Source organism: Borostomias antarcticus, assembly GCF_949987555.1.
Source record: "Borostomias antarcticus genome assembly, chromosome: 17".
Classification (NCBI taxonomy): domain Eukaryota; kingdom Metazoa; phylum Chordata; class Actinopteri; order Stomiiformes; family Stomiidae; genus Borostomias; species Borostomias antarcticus.
Window position 1 is genome coordinate 10,375,752 of NC_140250.1, and position 23,600 is coordinate 10,399,351.

Here is a 23,600-nt window from a genome sequence, read left to right on the forward strand (position 1 = left end):
CAACGCATGGGAGCAGATGTTGCAAAGAAAGCATAGTGTGAAAAGATTGTGATCGATGTTCACTGCCCCACCAAATCCAACGCATAATTTGCCGGATGGCATCAGGATAACAACCTGCTTAGAAGGAGACAGCTGTCGCCACAGCGCCCGGGCATCGGGGCCCGCTGCTATATTCTCCCCACCTTATCCCAGATAGAGGCAGGACAACCAATTAGAGTGATTTACAACTCGCGGGCGCCAAGACCACCTTGAAGCCTGGTCCCAGCCATGCAAAAACAAATGTGAGGTTACCTGGGGTGTCAGCCTGGCTAGTGAAGACAGTTGTTTATTTATTTTATAGCCCGGATCCATGTGTACCTGCACTAAGGACTTATTTTCAATGCCCATGGGGGTTTCCTTGAAGAAAATGGGCTCTTGCAGCACCTGGACTGAGCTATTCTCATCAAATGCAATGATTAGTGTGCATAAATGGTTGACATGTACATGTCTTATGATAATGTCTTCTTATCTGCACTGCATCAAATTGTGCAGGTTGGGGGTTAAGCATGTATTCTTTTTTGGGAGGAGATAGTATTTAGCCCCTGTACAAGTGTGTGTCATCTTCTTTCATCATGTTTGGCTAATGTGTCACTGTATAAAGCAGACTTGACCCATAACTCACAGGTTGTAAAATGTGATGTAGACTTGCACATCCAATCCAGCTGATGGCGGTAGTGCGCCATTATTTAATTTAGGGGAAACACGATGAAGAACGGGGTCGCATATTATACACGTAAACATCCTGCGAGTGTCGAAGAAAAAAATGTTAGCCAAGTAAAAACCACCCGATTTAAAAATGTTAAGAAAAAAACCTACAATCAGGGACAACAAAAGGAAACATTCTCAATCAGACGAGCAGCATGTCGACAGAAGACCTAGAGGCACCGAATCCAGTGTGGAGGTGAGGCAGCTTATCTTTGTAGCTAACGTTAGCTTGTTCCATTCGATTGCTAGCTATCCAACTAGTAGGGTAATTTTGCAACGCTCTCATGAGAGTAATCTAGTTATTTTAAAACCGCAGACTAAAGACTTCGTCGTTCGTGGCTTATCAACCTAATTCCTAGCCAAACTAGGAATGTGGTTGTCAGAATGAAATGTGTGTACTCTCAACTCTCGAAATATATAAGTTAAAGGAGTAGTAAAGGGAAAACGCATGTTTAGCCCTGTTTTAAGGTTAGGCTACTTATGATCATATACAATGGTTCAGATCAAAACGTTGACAAAACTAGAACTTTTGAGAAAGTCTGATAATTGCTGTACCACCGTTTAGGTCATACAATGGATGTGGGTGGGCACCTTGAAAAATCATTCAAAAACATGTTAAACTCAGACAATAAGCTCACCGAGGGGGTAATTGGTGTGTTGGTGTTCTGACATCAAATTCGCCGCAAAGTATGAATCCTGTAGGGTTTTATTGATCATTTTATGAAATCCATTGACTTGTATTGAAGCGACCGTTGTAGATGTGTAGATCAATCCGCAGAGGGGATTCAGGAAGCGGAACTACTTACGGTAGCTATTGGCCGTGTCCGAAATGCAGCTATATAGTAGGCGAGATGCAGCATGCTACATCAAAACTGTGCATACTGTATTTCGCCTACTATATAGTAGGTACTATATAGCAGGCGAAATCAGCGAAAAAATGGGCAAAATGTAGCATAGTCCAGAACATACTGTTCCGGAAGTCGAGACGTGATACGTCACTGGGCAGTGATAAAAAAGAAAAAAAGATGGTGGATCTACAAGTCACCGGGACCGCAGCGGGAACTTTCAAATGTAAGTATTGACTTAATTTGTCGATGAAAAAAATATTTTTTCTGACAGATCTTAGTTAACGACACAGAGCTATAAATGCAGTTTTGTGTATATAGGTGGGGTAGAAATGACATTTCGAAAAAGAACGTCATGATAGCTAGCTGCTTGCATTGATCTCTGTGGTGGACGTTACGTTAGCTAGCTATCCCAGCTAACGTTAATAGGCTACTAACGTTACAGGTGTTCAGACGGCTCTTGCTCAAAACGTATTAATGTCATAGCTTAAATGTTATTATAGCTAGAATCAAGACAAACAGAGTAACATTTCCATGTAATATGACCATGATTGCTTAAGAAATGTATAAGAAATGTCGAAATTGTGATGAGTTGTTAAATGGCTAACCTAAGCCACCGAGCCTAACGTTACTTGAAGTTGTTTAAACAATTGTCTGTTCATTCCGTGATTTAAACGAGTTCAACTGTTCATATCATATATTAATATACTAGTATTCATTGTCCCATAATACTTCTGGATGTATTACAGGGACCAACGACCACACCAGGCACGATGATCCTCTGGAGGACGGCCAACTCCTCCCTGTTTACGGTGTAACCGCATGGGTGGCCCCCAACGCCTCTTCCAAGACCCCGTACCACTTCCACGAAGCGGCTGTGGCCTCCTCTCCCTCTGTGCTGACCCCAGTTCTGGGGCTCTTTAGGTCCTATGAGGTTAGATAACAGTTTTCTAGTGTCATACAAACTGTGAGTCCCTATCAATATCTTTGCTATCATGTAGCCTGTAGATCAAAATCACCTTGTACATGGCTACAAGGTTCTCTGTGTGCTTTATCCAGGCTGCCTCCGTCTTCCCCTGCAGCCCAGCTTCTAAGATGTAGGTCCTACATAAATCAATATCCAAAGTAAACAGACCGCTGGATTGCTTCTGAACAACAATGCATACGTTAGTTAACTTACTCCAAGCCTTTCAGCGTGGTTTTTCTCTTCCCCGTAAACAGGGAAGAGTTGGCCGTCCTCCAGAGGGAGGACCGGCTGATGTTGAATGGGGGAGAGAGAAGGCAGAGATGAAGGCTGAGTGGAGGGAGGAAAGGGGGTTGTTTAAGGAGAGGGAGGACTGGCTGATGTTGCTTCTAGAAGCCTCAGTCAAAAAAACCTGTTTTATCTTGTTCCATTATTGTTTTCGTTATTTTTTATTAAATGTATTTTCTTGAATTAAATTGGTGTTTGTGTGTCATTCCTTGTAATGTATTCCCAGTCAAAGAACAAATGTCACTATACCTAAAACCAGTCATTAGAGTAAAAGAACATTCCTAATGGACATTGTAGTTTGCAATTAGGCATAAAAGACGGAACACATGTTGGTTCACAATGCTTCATTGGAATTCAGAGACGGTTATGAAAGCATCACTGTTTAATGTGTCTGACTAACGACTACTTGATAAGGGAGTTACATGTCCAAAGCGCTCTGCGTGTTGTGTTAAGACCTTCCAAGTTACTGTACATGACATATAGACATATCAAGACAATGTGTCTGATGTGTAGATATTACACTTTGTTGAAATGTTAATACATCAAGAAGTAACCTTTACATGTATAATGGAAGAAACACAACCATAAACATTTCTTGGATATTTTTATTACACAATGGTCTTCAAATATACTTTTGACTTGTTTATATTTGGTCAGATCATTAGCTTTCCTTGCAAAAGGTACTGACAGGACATGCGATGAGAACGCTGATCTGTTGTCTCCCCCCAAAAAACTTAAAGAATTGATTACTATGTACAGTGTTACACATACATTTAAATACAAATACATTTAAACAAATGCCTCAAGACTGCCTATAACCAACTGATCGGTGTTTAAAGCCTCAAGGCTGTCTATAAGGAACAAGGCAAAGCACACTCATGAACTGATAGACTGACTACTTATGGCAGGATGGGGGTAGTCGTGCTCACCAAGAGCTGGGATCCAGGCAGCTTGTGCTGGTGCTGATGCTGCCGCTGCGAGACACTTTCTGAGGCCATCTCCAGGGTTGGGATGATCTGCAGCAGCAGGACCATGGCCACCATCAAGGTCTTCAACCTTTAAATGGTTAAATGCAATTAGGCCTACTGTAAGTCGCTTAGCAGACACACAAAAGTGTCTGCTAATTAAGAAACATTAAGTTTCTGCTTAATGTTACCTCCAAAGACTAGCACCTGTGTGTGAATGACAAGACCATTGTAAAGGGTGAGTACTGAGAAAAGATCTAAATGCAATGAATTATTATTATTATTGTTATTGCCATTATTAGCACCTCCATGGTCTTGCCGCATCCTCCCTGACCATCACCAAGGTTCCTCTGTCGATTTTGACAATCTGAAGTCCCTCCTTGTGTCCGCGCCGTCAAAATAGGTCCTCAGCAGGGACGTGGAGGTTGACTTGGTGAGGACCTCTGTCTTCCATGTGAGCCTACAGGGGGAATATTATTAGGGCAAACTTTAACTCATTTGTGCGTATGGCATATACTTGTCTTTACAATATGATAATAGATAGATGTCATTATCTGTAGAGCTAAAATGTAACATTACAACGCAGGCGTGTAGTGATGAGTAAACCCAGGTAAACTCAGTTTACCCACCTCTTTAAAATGAGTTGAGTTTTATTGTTTTGCTTACCTGCCTCCTCTCAGAATCTATTTAATATAACATCCCTGGTACAAATGTAACAGTATAGCTAGCCCCAAGCCAGCACATGCGGGGCTATCAACTAACCTAGCTAACTAGCGTAGCTAGCAAGCTAACGTTCAATATTTACCTCAACTGCAAGCATGTCGAGAAGATCTCATGACGGCTCTTCTCCTTGCAGCGTTAACACGACTTCTCCTGGCGGCAGCAGCAGCCGCACATCCCATGCCAGGAAAAGGCAACATTTTTGTGGATAATACACAAAATGATCACAGAAAACACCGGATAATTGTACCACAGCTTCTCGGGAGTAAACAGTATCGTACCCCGTCACTTCCGCTGGATGACTCGAGTAGCATGCTGTATTTTCTCGCATACTACACGCGTTTTGTGGAACAGTAGGTACTATATAGTATGTAGTATGCCTACTATATAGTGCCTACTATATAGCAAGTAGCAGGTAGTATGCATTTCGGACACGGCCATTGTTATTGTTTATGTTGCTAGGCTACCTAGTTTGCGGAAGTTTACACACGTATGTGCTGTGACTAAATAGTTATATGCTAAATATTTAAATAAGCCTTTCCAGATTAACTAGAATCTTACTTTATGGTGAATTATATGTCAGAACGCCAACTAACACCTCAGTGAGTTTCTTGTCTTTGAAATTGAGTGTTTAACATGTTTTTTGAATGATTTTTCAAGGTGCCCACCCACATCCATTGTATGACCAAAACGGTGGTAGAGCAATTATCAGACTTTCTCAAAAGTGCTAGTTTTGTCAACGTTTTGATCTGAACCATTGTATATGATCATAAGTAACCTTAAAACAGGGCTAAACATGCATTTTCCCTTTACTACTCCTTTAAGCCCAAAACCTTATTGCACCCTGATACAGGACTTTAAGGATGAGTTGGCCGACGCGGAGCTGGACAAGGTTGCCAGTGATATTGAGGAGGGGGGACTAGACCTGAGTGTGCCCTTCAAACCCATCAGCGCCTATATAACAGACCGGCAGGAGATGCTGGAACAGTGCTTCCACGTGCTTGGAGAGAAGAAGCTTAAGAAGATGCTACCCGATGAACTGAAGGTGATACTGGTGCAGTAAATGGGAGAATAGGTTGCATCAAAGATCTATGTAGACCTCTCTCATTGTTGGAAGATAATTCTATACTAGTTTTTGGGATGCCTATCACCCAATCTCGTGGGACCGATGTGGTTGTCATGCCCAAAAAGGAAGACATTCTATTTAATTTGGAAGTGTTCACTGTTTTTGTCTATAATAGTCAATGGTTGTAGTAAAAGGCTAATGCTGTGTTCACACCGGGCGCGAATTGTTCCTGCGGCGTGGTGAGTTTACATAGAAAGTCAATACAATTCACGCGAACTGGGCGGCGGGCGGCGCGAATTGCAGAACTCGGCGGCGCGGCGGCCACCCATTGATCCCGCGGCGAGATTGGGCGAACTGGGCGGCGCAAATTTTCTTGCCGCGCCCGGTGTGAACTAGGGCTGCTCGATTAATCGGATTTTAATCTAGATTACGATTTGGGCTGTCAACGATCATTAAAACTAAATAATCGCCATAAAACGATTTTGCACAAATCAAGCGCACCCTACACTGCAGAGCTATACTGTGCTTGGCCCCTCCCCCACCCCCCAAAGCCCCAAAACAAACACTTCAAAGCGAGACGAGTTGTCAAGCGAGGCGCACGCATCCTCCTCTCGAACAAAACACGACAAGAAGAAGATTATGGCAGCAGAAAGAGAGGTGGACAAGAGAGCTAAAACAACGTCAGTGGTCTGGAATCACTATGGGTTCGCGGAGACAGATTTGGACCAAGTTGACACGGTGTGTAAAATTTGCTACACAGTCGTAGCTGCCCCTCAAAGTAGCCCTTCTCAGTGCATTCCGCTCACTCATGCCAGACAACAGTCCTTTGCCGGTCCATTCACTTTGCCGTCAAAATAAATCGGTGTCGGCCTATTTAGGAGAGGCGCTCATATTTACAAGTGTCAGATAAACATGAAACGTCACTTACCTAAGCAAAAGGGTCTATTTTAACAAATGCTGGGTTTTGAAGCCTCGGCGCTACCATTAAATAACTTATTTAGACACGTTCTGTCCTAGTGAAATTATTTTTCCGAGGTAGTCTTCTTCTGTGGTGGTGGCGGTGCTTTGAAGCTTCTTTATTTATCAGTTTTGGCACTTTTATTAATTTATTTTCAAGGTCAAGGTTCACTATTTGTCTCCCAAAGAACATTGTTAAAAAGAAAAGCCACTGTCAACATTTAATAAATGAATTGTTATCAAAGTCAATAATTTGATTTGTTAAGAAAATGTTAAAACTTTTGATTAAAAAAAAAATTTCAATGAATAATCGTGTTTAATAATCGTGATCTCAATATCAATCAAAATAATCGTGATTATGATTTTTGCCATAATCGAGCAGCCCTAGTGTGAACACAGCATAAGGACATACTAAGTTTACTATAGTGTGTAGTTCTCTCTTGCTTCCAACTTCTGACTCATTGCTACCTATCTTTTTCTTCATTCAGAGTTGTAGCATGGATGAAATTAAGAAGCTATGTCAGGAGCAACTGGACCAGCTCTCACCACCCAGCCTCCTTCAGATACTTGCAGGTGTGACCAGAGGGGCTTTCATTTTAGTAATTTCCATCACTTTAGTCATTATTTTATGCGCTGGCAATCCGTGTATTCCCAATCTTGTGTGGTTGTTGTTGTTGGCAGGTGAAGAGCTGACTGCTTCATCTGGAGGAGAGGAGGAAGGGAAAATGTTGCTTTCCGAGAGCCAGTGAGTAAACGGCTATGTTCCAACCAACTCTCTGAAGCAGTGTAGAGCTGTGCAGCTCTCGTAAAGCTCTGAGTCTTCATGAGAAATGATAAGAGAAAATGAATGAGTGGTTTAATGTCTTTTTCCACTTTCAAGGCAGGACAATATTGTGGACTCCACGTCATCTCTCAAAGAGACTGGTGAAACTGAGGACAGTAAGAGAGGTAGGCTAATTCAGAAAACCGCATCAGTAGAGCACACTTTCATTTGACACACTGTAAAACCTGATGAGTTAACTCAACTCAAATCAATTAAGGAAACCGATTGCCTTGAACCATTTGAGTTTGATAACTCAATTCACTAGAGTATTTGGAACTCTTCAGTGTGAGTAAGTTCAACAAGAATGACCATTGTTACCTCTACTTAAGTGAACTGAGTAAAGTTTACTCACTCTGATCAATATACAAATAGTAAATATTACTGAGTAAGTGTAACTCACATGTAATAGTATTATGTACTCATTAAAACCATTTGAAGTAGAATCATTTATATCAAGTAGGACTTACTTAAATGCACCATTTTTATTATACTTATTTAACTCAAGCTGCAACAACTCATTTTCCCTACATTGTTAAAATAAATGGTTTTAGTTATACTGGCTCAATAATGAAACCTAGCAACTTAATTCATTTAAGGAAACCGATTGCAATGAATCATTAGAGTTGTGTCAACTTAAAAGAAAACTAGCAAAGTGCATCAAGAATCAATTTGTTATTAATAAGCATCTAACACCCCATTATTTCATCACATGCATAAATAAAACACACTTAATCTTTTAAATGCAACACATTCAAATTTATTATCATTTTATACAAAATTGTAAAAAGTATATCATGTTTTTTTCAACACTCCCTGGATTGAACATTTTACATTGCAGAATATATTATTGAAATTTAACAAGAGAGGAATAGAGATGGAGAGAATAGAGAAAACAAGAGCAACTGTATGGAGAATACCAGAGAGAAAGATCAATTAACTTAAATAACAAAAAGTTAAATTAAATTAAATAAGCTGCACAGTATTTTCTGCAAAATATTTTCAAAATGAAACAGTAATCAATGTCAACATTATGTATGAACATGAACAGTTACAGTTTTGACTGAAGAGAGTATACCAATCAAAACATATTGCTACACTGAAATGCTTCCTACATAGGTGTGAATTGTCAAGTTCAACAAATTGTGTGTTTGAGTGAGTGAAGTAAGGCTATACTAAGGTCATCAGAAATACTGGTAGGCTATACTAATGGAATCAGAAATACTGGTAGGATATACTATGGTCACCAGGAATACTGGTAGGCTTAGGTCATCAGGAATACTTGAAGCTATACTAAGGTCATCAGGAATACTGGTAGGTTGTACTAAGGTCATCAGGAATACTGGTAGGCTATACTAAGGTCACCAGGAATACTGGTAGGCCTAGGTCATCAGAGATACTTGAAGCTATACTAAGGTCATCAGGAACATTGGTAGGCTATACTAATGCTAATCCTGATGACCTTAGTATAGCTTTCAGTGTTTCCGATGACCTTACTATAGCCTACCAATATTCCTGATGACCTTACTATAGCCTACCAATATTCCTGATGACCTTAGTATAGCCTACCAGTATTCCTGATGACCTTAGTATAGCCTACCAGTATTCCTGATGACCTTAGTATAGCCTACCAGTATTCCTGATGACCTTAGTATAGCCTACCAGTATTCCTGATGACCTTAGTATAGCCTACCAGTATTTCTGATGACCTAAGCCTACCAATATTCCTGATGACCTTAGTATAGCCTACCAGTATTCCTGATGACCTTAGCCTACCAATATTCCTGATGACCTTAGTATAGTCTACCAGTATTCCTGATGACCTTAGCCTACCAATATTCCTGATGACCTTAGTATAGCCTACCAGTATTCCTGATAACCTTAGTATAGCCTACCAGTATTCCTGATGACCTAAGCCTACCAGTATTCCTGGTGACCTTAGTATAGCCTACCAGTATTCCTGGTGACCTTAGTATAGCCTACCAATATTCATGATGACCTTACTATAGCCTACCAATATCCATGATGACCTTACTATAGCCTACCAATATTCCTGATGACCTAAGTATAGCCTACCAGTATTCCTGATGACCTTAGTATAGCCTACCAGTATTCCTGATGACCTCAGTATAGCCTACCAGTATTCCTGATGACCTTAGCCTACCAGTATTCCTGATGACCTTAGCCTACCAGTATTCCTGATGACCTTAGTATAGCCTACCAGTATTCCTGATGACCTTATTAGTAAAGCCTACCAGTATTTCTGATCCCATTAGTATAGCCTACCAGTATTCCTGATGACCTTAGTATAGCCTACCAATATTCCTGGTAGGCTATACTAAGGTCATCAGGAATACTGGTAGGATATACTTAGGTCATCAGGAATATTGGTAGGCTAAGGTCATCAGGAATACTGGTAGGCTATACTAAGGTCATCAGGAATACTGGTAGGATATACTAAGGTCATAAGGAATACTGGTAGGCTTTACTAATAAGGTCATCAGGAATACTGGTAGGCTATACTAAGGTCATCAGGAATACTGGTAGGCTATACTAAGGTCATCAGGAATATTGGTAGCCTATAGTAAGGTCATCGGAAACACTGGAAGCTATACTAAGGTCATCGGGGAATACTGGTAGGTTGTACTAAGGTCATCAGGAATACTGGTAGGCTATACTAAGGTCACCAGGAATACTGGTAGGCCTAGGTCATCAGAGATACTTGAAGCTATACTAAGGTCATCAGGAACATTGGTAGGCTATACTAATGCTAATCCTGATGACCTTAGTATAGCTTTCAGTGTTTCCGATGACCTTACTATAGCCTACCAATATTCCTGATGACCTTACTATAGCCTACCAATATTCCTGATGACCTTAGTATAGCCTACCAGTATTCCTGATGACCTTAGTATAGCCTACCAGTATTCCTGATGACCTTAGTATAGCCTACCAGTATTCCTGATGACCTTAGTATAGCCTACCAGTATTTCTGATGACCTAAGCCTACCAATATTCCTGATGACCTTAGTATAGCCTACCAGTATTCCTGATGACCTTAGCCTACCAATATTCCTGATGACCTTAGTATAGTCTACCAGTATTCCTGATGACCTTAGCCTACCAATATTCCTGATGACCTTAGTATAGCCTACCAGTATTCCTGATAACCTTAGTATAGCCTACCAGTATTCCTGATGACCTAAGCCTACCAGTATTCCTGGTGACCTTAGTATAGCCTACCAGTATTCCTGGTGACCTTAGTATAGCCTACCAATATTCATGATGACCTTACTATAGCCTACCAATATTCATGATGACCTTACTATAGCCTACCAATATTCATGATGACCTTACTATAGCCTACCAATATTCCTGATGACCTAAGTATAGCCTACCAGTATTCCTGATGACCTTAGTATAGCCTACCAGTATTCCTGATGACCTCAGTATAGCCTACCAGTATTCCTGATGACCTTAGCCTACCAGTATTCCTGATGACCTTAGCCTACCAGTATTCCTGATGACCTTAGCCTACCAGTATTCCTGATGACCTTAGCCTACCAGTATTCCTGATGACCTTAGTATAGCCTACCAGTATTCCTGATGACCTTATTAGTAAAGCCTACCAGTATTTCTGATCCCATTAGTATAGCCTACCAGTATTCCTGATGACCTTAGTATAGCCTACCAATATTCCTGGTAGGCTATACTAAGGTCATCAGGAATACTGGTAGGATATACTTAGGTCATCAGGAATATTGGTAGGCTAAGGTCATCAGGAATACTGGTAGGCTATACTAAGGTAATCAGGAATACTGGTAGGCTATACTAAGGTCATCAGGAATACTGGTAGGCTTTACTAATAAGGTCATCAGGAATACTGGTAGGCTATACTAAGGTCATCAGGAATACTGGTAGGCTATACTAAGGTCATCAGGAATATTGGTAGCCTATAGTAAGGTCATCGGAAACACTGGAAGCTATACTAAGGTCATCAGGAATACTGGTAGGCTATACTAGGGTCATCAGGAATACTGGTAGGCTATACTAAGGTCATCAGGAATACTGTCAGGCTATACTAAGGTCATCAGGAATACTGGTAGGCTATACTAAGGTCATCAGGAATACTGGAAGGCTATACTAAGGTCATCATCGGTCCTATGCAGGTTAAGTCTGGCTGAATTGACAGGGAAAATAAACCTGCATATTTGATAGTTAGCTCAAGGGGAGGTAAGTAAAAATAAATAAATAAACAGTGGTTGGTATATTGTGGTGGCTCTGCCCTTTCATCCAAGGACTCTACTCTGTATACTTCCAACTAGCCTACTCCAGCTCATTTTTCAAGGACTGCAACTTGGAAGGAAGTTCCTTGCACCCACCCTCAAGCTTTAGGAACACGATCTGAATGAACTCAAAGAAGCTGCTCATCTTCTTTGGGTAGCTCAAGTGGAGAGCATACATCAAGCCAAACAAAACCACCACAGCTTCTGTCCAAGATCTGACAGTCATCACAACCTCATCCTCAAGGACAACTTGAACATACAGTGGTTTAAACGGTACCGCCTCAGGCGCAACCTCTTCATCCTCTCCCAGAACCGCCACAAGTTCCACGGCACCCTCCTGGACTTCTTCGAGGTTACTCTCCTAAACGGGGCAGAATAAAAATCTTAAGACACATTCTTAGCTGGGACCCCACCTCCACACACCCACACAAAAACTGACTATAAAAGGTCAGCATAACACCATAGGAGGTATAAAGCAACGTGAAGCACAAAAATGCCATTAAAGACTGTACATATGAGTCCAGAAGTGTGCAGGAAAACTAATAATGAGGGGGATTACCGTGCAGGTCCTGAATACTTCTGACGAGTCCTCTTTGAAGTACAGTGGTAGGCCAACCAGGGCTGCTGTTCTGGCTGCACAGATGTCATTCTTATCCTTAAAGACAAACAAGACAAGAAAGACAAATACACTGTATACCAGTTATCTTATGGCAAGAAAGCATACACTTGCCTTCAATAGGACACTTACTTGCTCCTCATATGCTGTTAGAATCTCTGCCATCTTTTCAGCATTGGCTCCGGTCCTGCGTTGTTTGTAGAGTCTGATCAGTTTTGGAGCATGGTTGTCAAGAGCCGCAAAGAAGACATAGGGCAGGTTTTGGTTGGTGATTCTGTGGAATTCCAGATAGAGCTGCAAAATACAAGCAAAGGCATGCACACAGGTAAGATGTTAGTTTGTACTGAGGAACACAGCAATACTAGTATCGGGCTGATATCAAGCTGAAACAGAGCATTATATCGGAGAATAATCCAAATACATCCAATCTGATAAGGTTGAAAATCGTCAAAGTATTCTTTAAAATATGTGTTACTTACTTGAGCTTCAGAAAACAAGGCTGGCCATCGTTCCTTAAAGTCTGAAACGGGTGTTGGGGGACACTTCACAATTTCTTCACGCCTGAGTGCAAACGTTTTCAGCATGCATTGATGGATGAATGTCATGTCCTTGTCCTTCTTTGTATACTCCTCTGCCATTGCTCTTCTCATCTCTTCCAAGGTGTCTACACTCTCACCCTTGGGAAAGTTTGGGAGATAGTTGACTTCACCCCTTCTTGCTCGCTTAATGTTGACCCGGGATGCATCAGCCTCTGGATAACTCCGGCTCCGCTTTCCTGCATTAACTGCCACATCTTTTATGCCGGCTTTGCTCAGTTTCATCCTGTAGTTGCCCATTTTGAAACGCAGGCTGTTCTTCCATCCTTCATATCCTGTTTTGGATCCGGTCTCCTTCAGGCATGGGTGTTCGTTAACAAGGGCCTCTGCAGCCTTGCCGATTTCCTTGCTTCTTGGATAGGCTTTATGTTTGTACATCTCAGCAGCCATCACGTCAAGGATATTGTGCTTTTGATCCCTGGTCAGCTTCAAGGTCTTCCCCTCTTTCTCAAATGCAGCACTGCCTGCACCCAATGCAAACTCCACCTCGTATGAGAATGCTGGAACTTGGAAGACCTCCGGCCACCTGCTAAGACGCTCAGGTGATGATGCATCTGATAGTAACACCGTGTCATCTGTGCTCGTTGAGCTCAGCTCTGGATCCTCTATTCTCACGATTTTGACAGTTGCCTTTGATGGCAGGTCTTCAATATTGACCAGATTGCATAAGGCATTGTTAAACTCTGGGTCTTCAAATTGCAGACGAAAGTCAAAGTTAAGGTTGAGCTTGTCTCTCACTTCAAGCAGGAGGCCATTCACTGTCTCAGGTCGCGAGGGCAAGGCTAGTCTTTGGGCATTGCACTCATCAACAATGACCATTAGTTTTAGACCAGTTGTTTCCATATTAAGTGAACAGCAAAAACCTGCAACAGAATGAACACACCAAATTGGCACTTGCAGCTCTCTGCTCTTGAGTCGCCAGCACTCCAAGCACAGAGACAACCCATTAAATATTTACATAAATTAAGATTTATGCAAACATGTGCTCAAATCAATTAAGGCCATCAATTGACTCTTGTATAGTAAACTGTTTTACTCTACAATGAAGTGTTATCATTTACAGAAATAAAAAGGTATACCTTATGCTTGATCTTGGTACTGCAGCGTGAGGATGAAGTGAAGACTGCCCAGTGAGACTGGAGTTGGAAACTGGAATTGGCACCGCTACTCCATCTCTGAAAGAGGAATGAATCTCTTGGTTGTGAGGATCAGCTTGGTTGCCACTTTGTAAGCTGTCAAAGGCATTTGGTCAGTGAGTTTATGCACAGGGGTCACAGTATATCTCTTTTTTTGATCTGCAGTCAGCTCATAGGAGCGTAAATGCTCAATATACCCCGATTCAAAGTCTTGCAGAATGAAAAAGATTTGATCTGCAATGAGTAGTATGTTTTGGATTTCCTTAAACTCAGGCAAGGCACCAAGCATCCCAGTGCAGACAAACATGCCAACAGCATAAAGTGTTCCAACGACTGTAACATGTTTTGTTCTATAGACAGTACTACGTTGTGTGATTGATGATATAGGTGCATGAGTATCCTTTGGCAAAGAATCAACAAAGACAGTCTCAATTTTAGTGGTCTGAACTGATGGCTTAAGGAACCTGGGAGAGGACAGGTAAAATGCCATCATTTTCTGGTGTCTGTCTGCCAACGTCTTCAAAATGTTCTTGAAGTTGTGTGTGTCATGAACTATTTTCTTGAACACTCTATGCTTTCCTTCAAACCTCATGGTCCATAAATGGACCAGGGGACCAAAACATTTGATCAAATGAGGGTAGTGTTCAATGAAATGATGCTTGGGACGCAACATCAAGTTAGGAAAGACTTCCTGCAGCAGCTGCCTGTGATCAGCTATCTTGCAGGCCAGGTACTCAATAGTAAGAAGAGTAGTCGTACGCACATCCTCCAAATGGTCAGGTGCTGGGTTACATGTCCATGATGAAGAAAAAGTAGAGAACCCGCAACACTGAGGACCAAGGCAAGGCAAGGGTTTTGTGCAGAAAAGATTGAAATTTATTTCACAAGCCTTTTTCAAGGGCTGACTCACATGTTTTACTGAGTGGAGTGTTCGTCAAATTAATCACGCTCAATTCTTTCCGTATCGGTTGCTGCGTGTCCAATGTTGTTTCATGGCGGGAGGGCTTCTTCTTCCCTCTCCTGCATTTGCGTATGTGGCTTGCGTGCCTCTCCGGGGTTTTTGTCCGGGGTACGTTTTGTTTGACCGAAAAAAACGAGGATTCGTATAACCTTGGTGGCTAGCATGTTGTCCATTGTCGCTGTGCTCTGACTCCGTGTCTCTGAAAGATGACGTGTCGCTTAGGTCATGTGGTCGTTCCCTTCTACGTGGGTTGCACTTGTTATGCGTGTTGGGGTCGCCCATTCTGGTTCTCCATGGGTAGACCTGATTGGTTTTGTAATCGTTGTCATCTCTTTCGAATTTTCTGATTTTTCAAAATTTTTAAAAATCAGAAAATTCGAAAGAGATGACAACGATTACAAAACCAATCAGGTCTACCCATGGAGAACCAGAATGGGCGACCCCAACACACATAACAAGTGCAACCCACGTAGAAGGGAACGACCACATGACCTAAGCGACACGTCATCTTTCAGAGACACGGAGTCAGAGCACAGCGACAATGGACAACATGCTAGCCACCAAGGTTATACGAATCCTCGTTTTTTTCGGTCAAACAAAACGTACCCCGGACAAAAACCCCGGAGAGGCACGCAAGCCACATACGCAAATGCAGGAGAGGGAAGAAGAAGCCCTCCCGCCATGAAACAACATTGGACACGCAGCAACCGATACGGAAAGAATTGAGCGTGATTAATTTGACGAACACTCCACTCAGTAAAACATGTGAGTCAGCCCTTGAAAAAGGCTTGTGAAATAAATTTCAATCTTTTCTGCAAAAAACCCTTGCCTTGCCTTGGTCCTCAGTGTTGCGGGTTCTCTACTTTTTCTTCAGGTACTCAATAGTGCCATCACTAAATGTATGAGATAAAGAAAGCTCAACTATGTCTTTCAACTCCATTAGGATTTCCCAGTGCTTGTCCCCCTCTGGAACACGTGAGCCTATGAGAACAGGCAGGAGTCTAAGCAAGGTGCAGTTTTCATGACCATTTCCTCCGATAGTTCCTCAAGTGCCAAAGGTTTGAGGTATTGGGTGGGGACGGTCAACCTTGTCAGCATGTTCATAGGGAAAATATTTTATTGCCTTATTCAGATCATCTAAGGAGAAATACTTTTTTGAGATCATACATTTCAAGCACAGTGCAAGCTCAACAGGAACTACACCCTCAAACAGGTCGTGTAAGATATCAGGTGGAAATCCTGTGATGGGGTGAAAGTAGGATAGATGATCAGATAACACACAGCTATCTTTAACACCATAATGCTCTTCACTGCCACCACTCTGGAGTTCATGAACGAGGTGATCATGATGATTTTTTGTCCTCATCACACAGCAACCAGTGGTTGCATCTACAGTCTGCATGTCTGCTTTTGTTGTTAGGCAAAATCGACAACAGTATGTAGAGTTAAAGCTCTCCTTGAAGCCAGCTAGCCCATGGGCAGCAAGGTTATCAGCCACTACAGAGTAGACAGTGCCCTGGACACAGCTACCTAATGCCTCAATGTAAACCCCTTCCCCTTCAAGCGTCTTCAGGTCTTTCAAGAGGGGTGAAAAAACACTGGCATATCCAAACTCCCTTAGATCATTAGAATTGCATAAAAGGGCAAGTTGTATAGTATGTAAAGATGAGCGATATTTCACTGGGAGATTAGCCAATGTCCAGTAAATGGCGCAGACTTTATGTATTTTTCTTGAAGTTCCCAGAGGATTTGCAACTTCGAAGTCATCAATGTAAAGAATCAAAGATATCCTCTGAGAGAAGAGGATTTTCCTGATAGTAAGAACCATCACAATATGACGAATATTGCCCTGGCTGTTGTACTGTAGTCTCTTGGACTTTCTCTAGCACATCTGTCTTTTTCAGCATTTCTTGCAAAGATGTGAGGATGGGTACATACATGCATGTATGCTTAGAAGACCCAATTAAATATTCAACAGGTTTAACCAAAGGAAACTGTTCCTCATAATATGATTTTCTCCTTTTGGCAGTGGACAAGGGGGCTTGACTAGTGATAGATTTATGCAGGACATTACTTTCCGAAACAGCATTGACAATCTCTCTGACAATTTTAAAAGGGAAGTTACACTTGTTGAGTATTTTTGCGACCGCTTCTTTCACAAGAGCTTCCGATAATAAAAATAACTGATCCAAATGCTCAACAATTTCCTGAGTTGCTCTTTCTGTTACATGGAGTATTGTTTGCATTTTCAAAAAGAAAGCTGCCAGATTCTGTTGCAACTGCTCCTCTAACCCATCAGTGGTGCTCTCTGGCACTGGGGTGGATATGTTTTCAGTACAATGGCCAATAGAGCCTTGTTCCATGTCACTGCTCTGAGAATCATGGGGTTCAATTCTGACTACAATCAATGCATCATACTCTGAGGCACTCTGATGCTCTCTACATTTGTGTGAGTTGAAGGTCGAGTACACATTTGTTTTAAACATACAATCTCTGAAAGGACATGACACAACTTATTGGTTTTTTAAATGTCCTCGAAGATGAAGAAACATGTCTCTTTCAATAAATGGCTGCTTAAAAGCACAGAGAGGACAACTGAATGTCAACATGTCTGCAGCCACCTGACCAAGACTATCAGGACTACAATCTACTCTATCAGCATGAAACCTTGTCATGTGTATCTTGAGAGAATTTAGTGTTTTAAATGTGCACATGCAGTTCTCATACAAACATGGTAAAGGAGAAATGGTAGAATATTGACTGTGTTGAAGCCGATAATGTTTCAATAAATGCACTTTGACTGAACATGAGACATGGCACAACTTACACTTCCACATCTTGAGGCTCCAGGAAATCTTCTCTAATGCTCCAGGAATGCTTCTCTAGTTTTCAGAGCTGAAAGAGTAAAATAATAAAATTTTCTGAACAATTGACAGCAGTTTAACTTCAATCAAACACTAAAATGCATACTGGGTTTACTACTAACTCGTAATACCCCATCTGTTCTCAAACAAATATATGAACATATACTTAATATGGTAAATTTACTACCACAACCACATAAAATGGGTAGCTAAGGTTTAGTCTAATCTAAAAGAGCAATGGTTCAGAAGCCACAGTTTATTAACTGATGTAGCCTAAGCTAGCTAGAGTTTGAGCCTAGCTAGAGCAATGAAGGCTAGCAGTATTAGTATAGCAACCAGTTATTAGTGGCAATATACAGTATACATCAAGAATGAAAAAACATGAGCCAAAAAATACACCCAATGGTGGTAATCTTTCCAAACCACTGACATATTCATCCGATTCAAAAATATAATATATATATTAATTCGTCGTTGACAGTAATGGCGCCTGCAGCACTACGCACACGAGGCTCCCGCCTAGCTAACGTTAGCGAGGACGAAAACGTCTCCCTCCTAGCTAGCTAGTCTGCCCCTAGTTAGCTAGCACTGTAGCTAGGAGGGAGACATCCGAAAAATATCAAACGTAAATTGAGGTGAACTTGAGGCTAACGTTCGTGTCGTTTGCCACAAGTTCAACAATATAACAATAAAACTTAGAAAATACGTTTCTTACCAGCAGCAGGCTCACGAGAACTGAAGATGTTAAGAGTGAAACAGAGAACGATAGGCTGCCTCAACCGCTTACTCTCGTGGCACTTGAAGAACACGTGGACGTAGTGCTTTTGTTGAAATAACGTTAACCTTTCTCTATCCGTTAAAATAATTTCTCTATCAATTAGAATAATTTATCTCCTAGTCCAAGAAGGAAAAATGCTGCTGTATTCTCGACGTTTGAAGTTTTCTGGTATTCTGCAGTGTCCGGTCGGGGTCAATGTCACGTTCCTCCTCAGTTTTCCTCAGTTGAACTTATGCGCGTGAGAAGCCCGAGCGAATGAGTCATACGCGCATGCGCCAAAAGTTCCTATCTGCAGCGAGAGGCTTCTCAGAAGTTTTGCTAGTTAGCTTCGCCGAAAATATTATTTTCTTAGCAACCGAGCAACTGATCGTGAAACGGATTTCACAATTGAAATCAGTGCCAATTGTACGTCTAGGTACCCAGTGTTGCACTCCTCATTTACGTTTTGAGAAATCATGACGTAACGTTAACTAATCTCTCACAAGCGCTCTCACTTGCAGCGGATAGAGGGAGAAGCACCTCCCGATCAGTTCAGTGGGCACTGGTCAAAGCAGTCCATCCCTCACCCCACCTAGGCACACCCGTGTAGCCCAAAGCAGGCTCAGCTAGTCTGAGACTCCGAGTTGTGCCCAGCCAATAGCCTAGGATATGAGGATAGGGGGTTATTTTTTGATTGAGAAAATGCTTTTCAGTTTCTAAAAATTGTAGGCTATGCCTTTGTTTATGTATGAAATGCTTGATAAATGCTATAAAGCTATTTAAAATACCAGAAAATCACCTAAAGGTACCCTAATTAAGCATATATGACACATTGGAACAAAGTTGTCTTTACTCAAAATCTGTCAATAATAAATCATACTCAAAGTAACTGAGTTTGACTCATGGTAATCACTTATTGAGTTCACTTTACTTAGTTGGCTTGACAGACTACAACTTTCTCTGCCATTTAAGTTGCATAAACTTAATTAATTTGGTAAGATGTGCTGTTCGGTTTTACAGTGCATGAATATGTTTGTACATGTTTTGCTTGTGTAGTTCAGGTTAGCTTTATTCGTCACCTACATATAATGCAGGTATAATGTGTAGTGAAATGTTCTTGCTAGCTCCTAGGTGTTCTTAAAAGTAAAGAAGTAAGTTTAAAAAAAAAAAAGACAAAATACAGTGAGGGAAATAATTATTTGACCCCCTGCTGATTGTGTACGTTTGCCCACTGACACAGAAATTATCAGTCTTATTTTAACAGAGAGAGACAGAATAACAACAACAACAAATCCTGAAAAACACATTTAAAAAAGTTATAGATTGATTTGCATTTGATCGAGTGAAATAAGTATTTCTATGAACCAGCAGGATTTCTGGCTATCACAAACTGGTTATGTCCATAAGACACACAAATTAGTCCTCTCCCTTTAAGAGAGTGCTCCTAATCTCAGCTCGTTACCTGTATAAAAGACACCTGTCCAAGATTGTAGACCTGCACAAGGCTGGTATGGGGCTACAAGACCATCGCCAACAACTTGGTAAGAATGTGACAACATTTGGTGTGTTTTTTCGCAAATGGAAGTAACACAACATAACTGTCAATCTCCCTCAGTCTCGCCTTGTGGAGTTTCAATGATCATGAGAACGGTGAGGAATCAGCCCAGAACTAAATGGGAGGATCTTGTCAATGATCTCAAGGCAGCTGGAACCACAGTCACCAAGAAAACAATTGGTAACATATTACACCGTAATGGACTGAAATCCTGCAGAGCCCGTCAAGGTCCCCTTGCTCAAGAAAGCACATGTACAGGCCCGTCTGAAGTTTGCCAATGAACATCTGAATGATTGAAGAGGACTGAGTGAAAGTGTTCTGGTCAGATGAAACAAAAATCAAGCTCTTTGGCATCAACTCAACTCGGTGTGTTTGGAGGAGAATGCTGACTATGACCCCAAGAACACCATCCCCACCGTCAAACATGGAGGTGGAAACATTATGCTTTGGGGGGGGGGGGGGGTTCTGCTAAGGGGACAGGACAATGTCACCGCATCAAAGGGAAGATGGACTGGACCATGCATTGTCAAATCTTGGGTGAGAACCTCCTTCCCTCAGCCAGGGCACTGAAAAGGGGTCGTGGATGGATATTCTAGCATGACAATGACCCAAAACACACGGCCAAGGCAACAAAGGAGTGGCTCAAGAAGCAGCACATTAAGGTCCTGGAGTGGCCTTGTCAGTCTCCAGACCTTAATCCCATAGAACATCTGTGGAGGGAGCTGAAGCTTCGAGTTGACAAACGTCATCCTCGAAACCTTAATGACTTGGAGAGGATCTGCAAAGAGGAGGGGGACAAAATCCCTCCTGAGATGTGTGCAAACCTGGTGGCCAACTACAAGAGACATCTGACCTCTGTGATAGATAGGGTTTTGCCACCAAGTACTAAGTTATGTTTTGCGAAGGTGTCAAATACTTCCCTCATTAAAATGCAAATCAATTCATAACTTTTTGTGTTATTCTGTGTCTCACTGTTAAAATATACCTACCATTAAAATTATAGACTGATCATTTCTTTGTCAGTGGGCAAAATTTACAAAATCAGCAGGGGATCAATGGAATGAGCTGAACAATATTCACATTTGAATATCACCTTAAATAGAGAACAATTAGAGGGCTGTTTAGAGAGCTGTAGGACCTCACCTGCTTCCTCACATAGTCCACTATCATCTCCTTCATCTTACTGACATTCAGGTGGAGGTCGTTGTCCTGACACCACTTAGTCAGACAGTCCACCTCCTCCAGGTAGGCCTTCTCATTATTGTTGATCAGGCCTACCATTGCTGTATCGTCAACGAACTTGACTATTGAGTTGGAATGCACTATGGAGTGGCTATGCAGTTGTATACAAACCATGTGTGCATGTAATGTAGAAAGAAAGATGTTTATAAGCATACGCCAGCTCTTAATTCTAGTAGAAAATTTACTATAAACCTCAATGTATTTAACAGGACTTCTAATAGTGTTGCCTAAGACTCTTGTCATTTTGTTTGTTTGTAGGAGATGCTGGATCAGGCGAGGAGAGCGACGTCCTCAGTATCAACGCCGACGCTTACGACAGTGACATCGAAGGACACAAGGACAGGCAGGCCGACCTCAAGCCCGACGAAGCCGCGGAGATCGCAGAAGAAGTTGCTACAGCGGTGCCTGACCCCGCCCCGGCCCTAGACCCATCCAGTCTGGAGCCCAGCGCTGACAAACCCATAGAAGCTAAAAAAGAGCTGGAGAAGGACATCGACAAAAGCGTCAACGAGATCTTGGCATTAGGATCAACTCCGAGCCAAAAGGACAGTAAAGTACTGGTAGAATCACCCCCAGCCAAAGCCCTCGAGGCCCTGGTGCCCGTTGTGAGTCTACCCGCCCAGAGTGCCCCCATCCCTGGGCCTCCTCCAGCCGTGTGTCAGCCCTCAGTCCAGCAGCTGGAGCTCCTGGAGCTGGAGATGAGGGCCAGGGCCATCAAAGCCCTGATGAAGGCTAATGATGTGAAGAAGTCAGCCTAATAACAAAGCTCTTCTTTAAAGATTTGCATACACATTCATTCAAAACACTTGTTTTCATGTAATCTTCATGATGGAGGATTATTTAATGAAGTTAATGAAGTTTTTTTTTGTAGTTTAATATAGGTGTGACATAAAAAAAAAGAGCTTTTAAGTCCATATTGGACGGACACTAACAAGTACAGTGATTCTGTCATTCGTTTTATGGACTGTCACAGTGTGTTTGTGTTTAATTGGCGTTATAAAAATGTAAACTTAAAATGATTTTTCTCAATCTAACTGAATGGAACTCTTATTATTTATAACCTCCATTCATCCCCTACTAATTTAAGAGCATGTGATTGGTTTAGGCATACATATCAGAGAGGGTGTGAATCTCAAACCAATCCCACATTTTCAAATACATTGGGTGGGGTTAACTGGACAGAGAAGGGTCATCTGAATTCAGACCATCTTGTTTGACAGGCGCCATGTCCTTCTCCGCCCACTCGGTGGCACTGTTACTCCACACTGGCACCAGGTAGAAGTTGGACACACTGTACCTTAAGTCGCAATGCTCCGCCCCCTGCTCAACTTGTTCTACCCTCCTTCCTTTGATTGAAAGTGGTGTATTGATGGAAGAATGGGCTGGAGAATGAATGAAATGCCACTATTCTTTTTCTCCACCAGTCATGTCCATGTCCAATGAAGATGACTGAAGGGTGAAGAATCAGGATGTCTGGTCCATTGACATCACACTCCATAACCACGCAGCAACAGTAGGTGCTAGCTTATATTCATTTCACCACAGGTCTATTGTTAAGGGATTGCAAATGGCTGTCGACCACACTGATGTTGACCTTGGTTAGAGTAGGAGGTCAGCATATACTGACACCTGAAGTGGAACAGTCAGCATCCCCCACATTAAGAGGAAACCCAGACAATGGGCAACAATTCATATAATTGGCCAAGCCTCCTCACCGATATCAAGTAAAGTACCCACTGTATTTGATCCATTAAAAATTGCTTTTGAATGAATTTGTGCTGCTTTTAGACCTCTTTTCCAGGAGTACTCTCACATTGTATAGTTTTCATTTTTTGCTTGTAGTTTAGAGTGCATCCTCTTTGTTCTGGTTCACTGTAAGTTTGGGGGCGTGTGCAATTACATGCAGATTCCCAGACCCCCCACCTTTGGGAGCCAATGAAATTACTGGATAGTGCCGAAGTGCCTCTTGGGTTTTTGCATTCAAAAGAGGCTGTGTGTGTCGGGGGGGGGGGGGGGGGGGAATGCTGATATAATTATGCTATTCTCCACCCCGACACCTCACCAGTGGATATCCATCCATCAATCCATCTTCATTCGCTTATCCGGGGTCGGGTCGCGGAGGCAGCAGCTCCACCAGTGGTTATCTCATTTTTCATTACCGATTTCACAGGAAAAAACGTCCACTTTACAAAGAGTACAAAAGAGAGTGAAGTGCTTA

At 42.0% G+C, this 23,600-nt stretch overlaps 1 protein-coding gene across 1 annotated transcript; it reads left to right on the plus strand.

Annotated features, from left to right (window-relative positions):
* The first annotated feature begins 803 nt into the window (after positions 1–803).
* Positions 804–22,370, plus strand: caap1 (caspase activity and apoptosis inhibitor 1). The gene is made up of 6 exons (XM_084451759.1): positions 804–940; positions 5,380–5,571; positions 7,038–7,122; positions 7,231–7,294; positions 7,430–7,497; positions 21,641–22,370. Exons 1-6 carry the CDS (start codon positions 836–838, stop codon positions 22,138–22,140), a joined length of 1,014 nt encoding a protein of 337 aa, XP_084307885.1. The 5' UTR covers positions 804–835; the 3' UTR covers positions 22,141–22,370.
* The last annotated feature ends 1,230 nt before the right edge of the window (positions 22,371–23,600 follow it).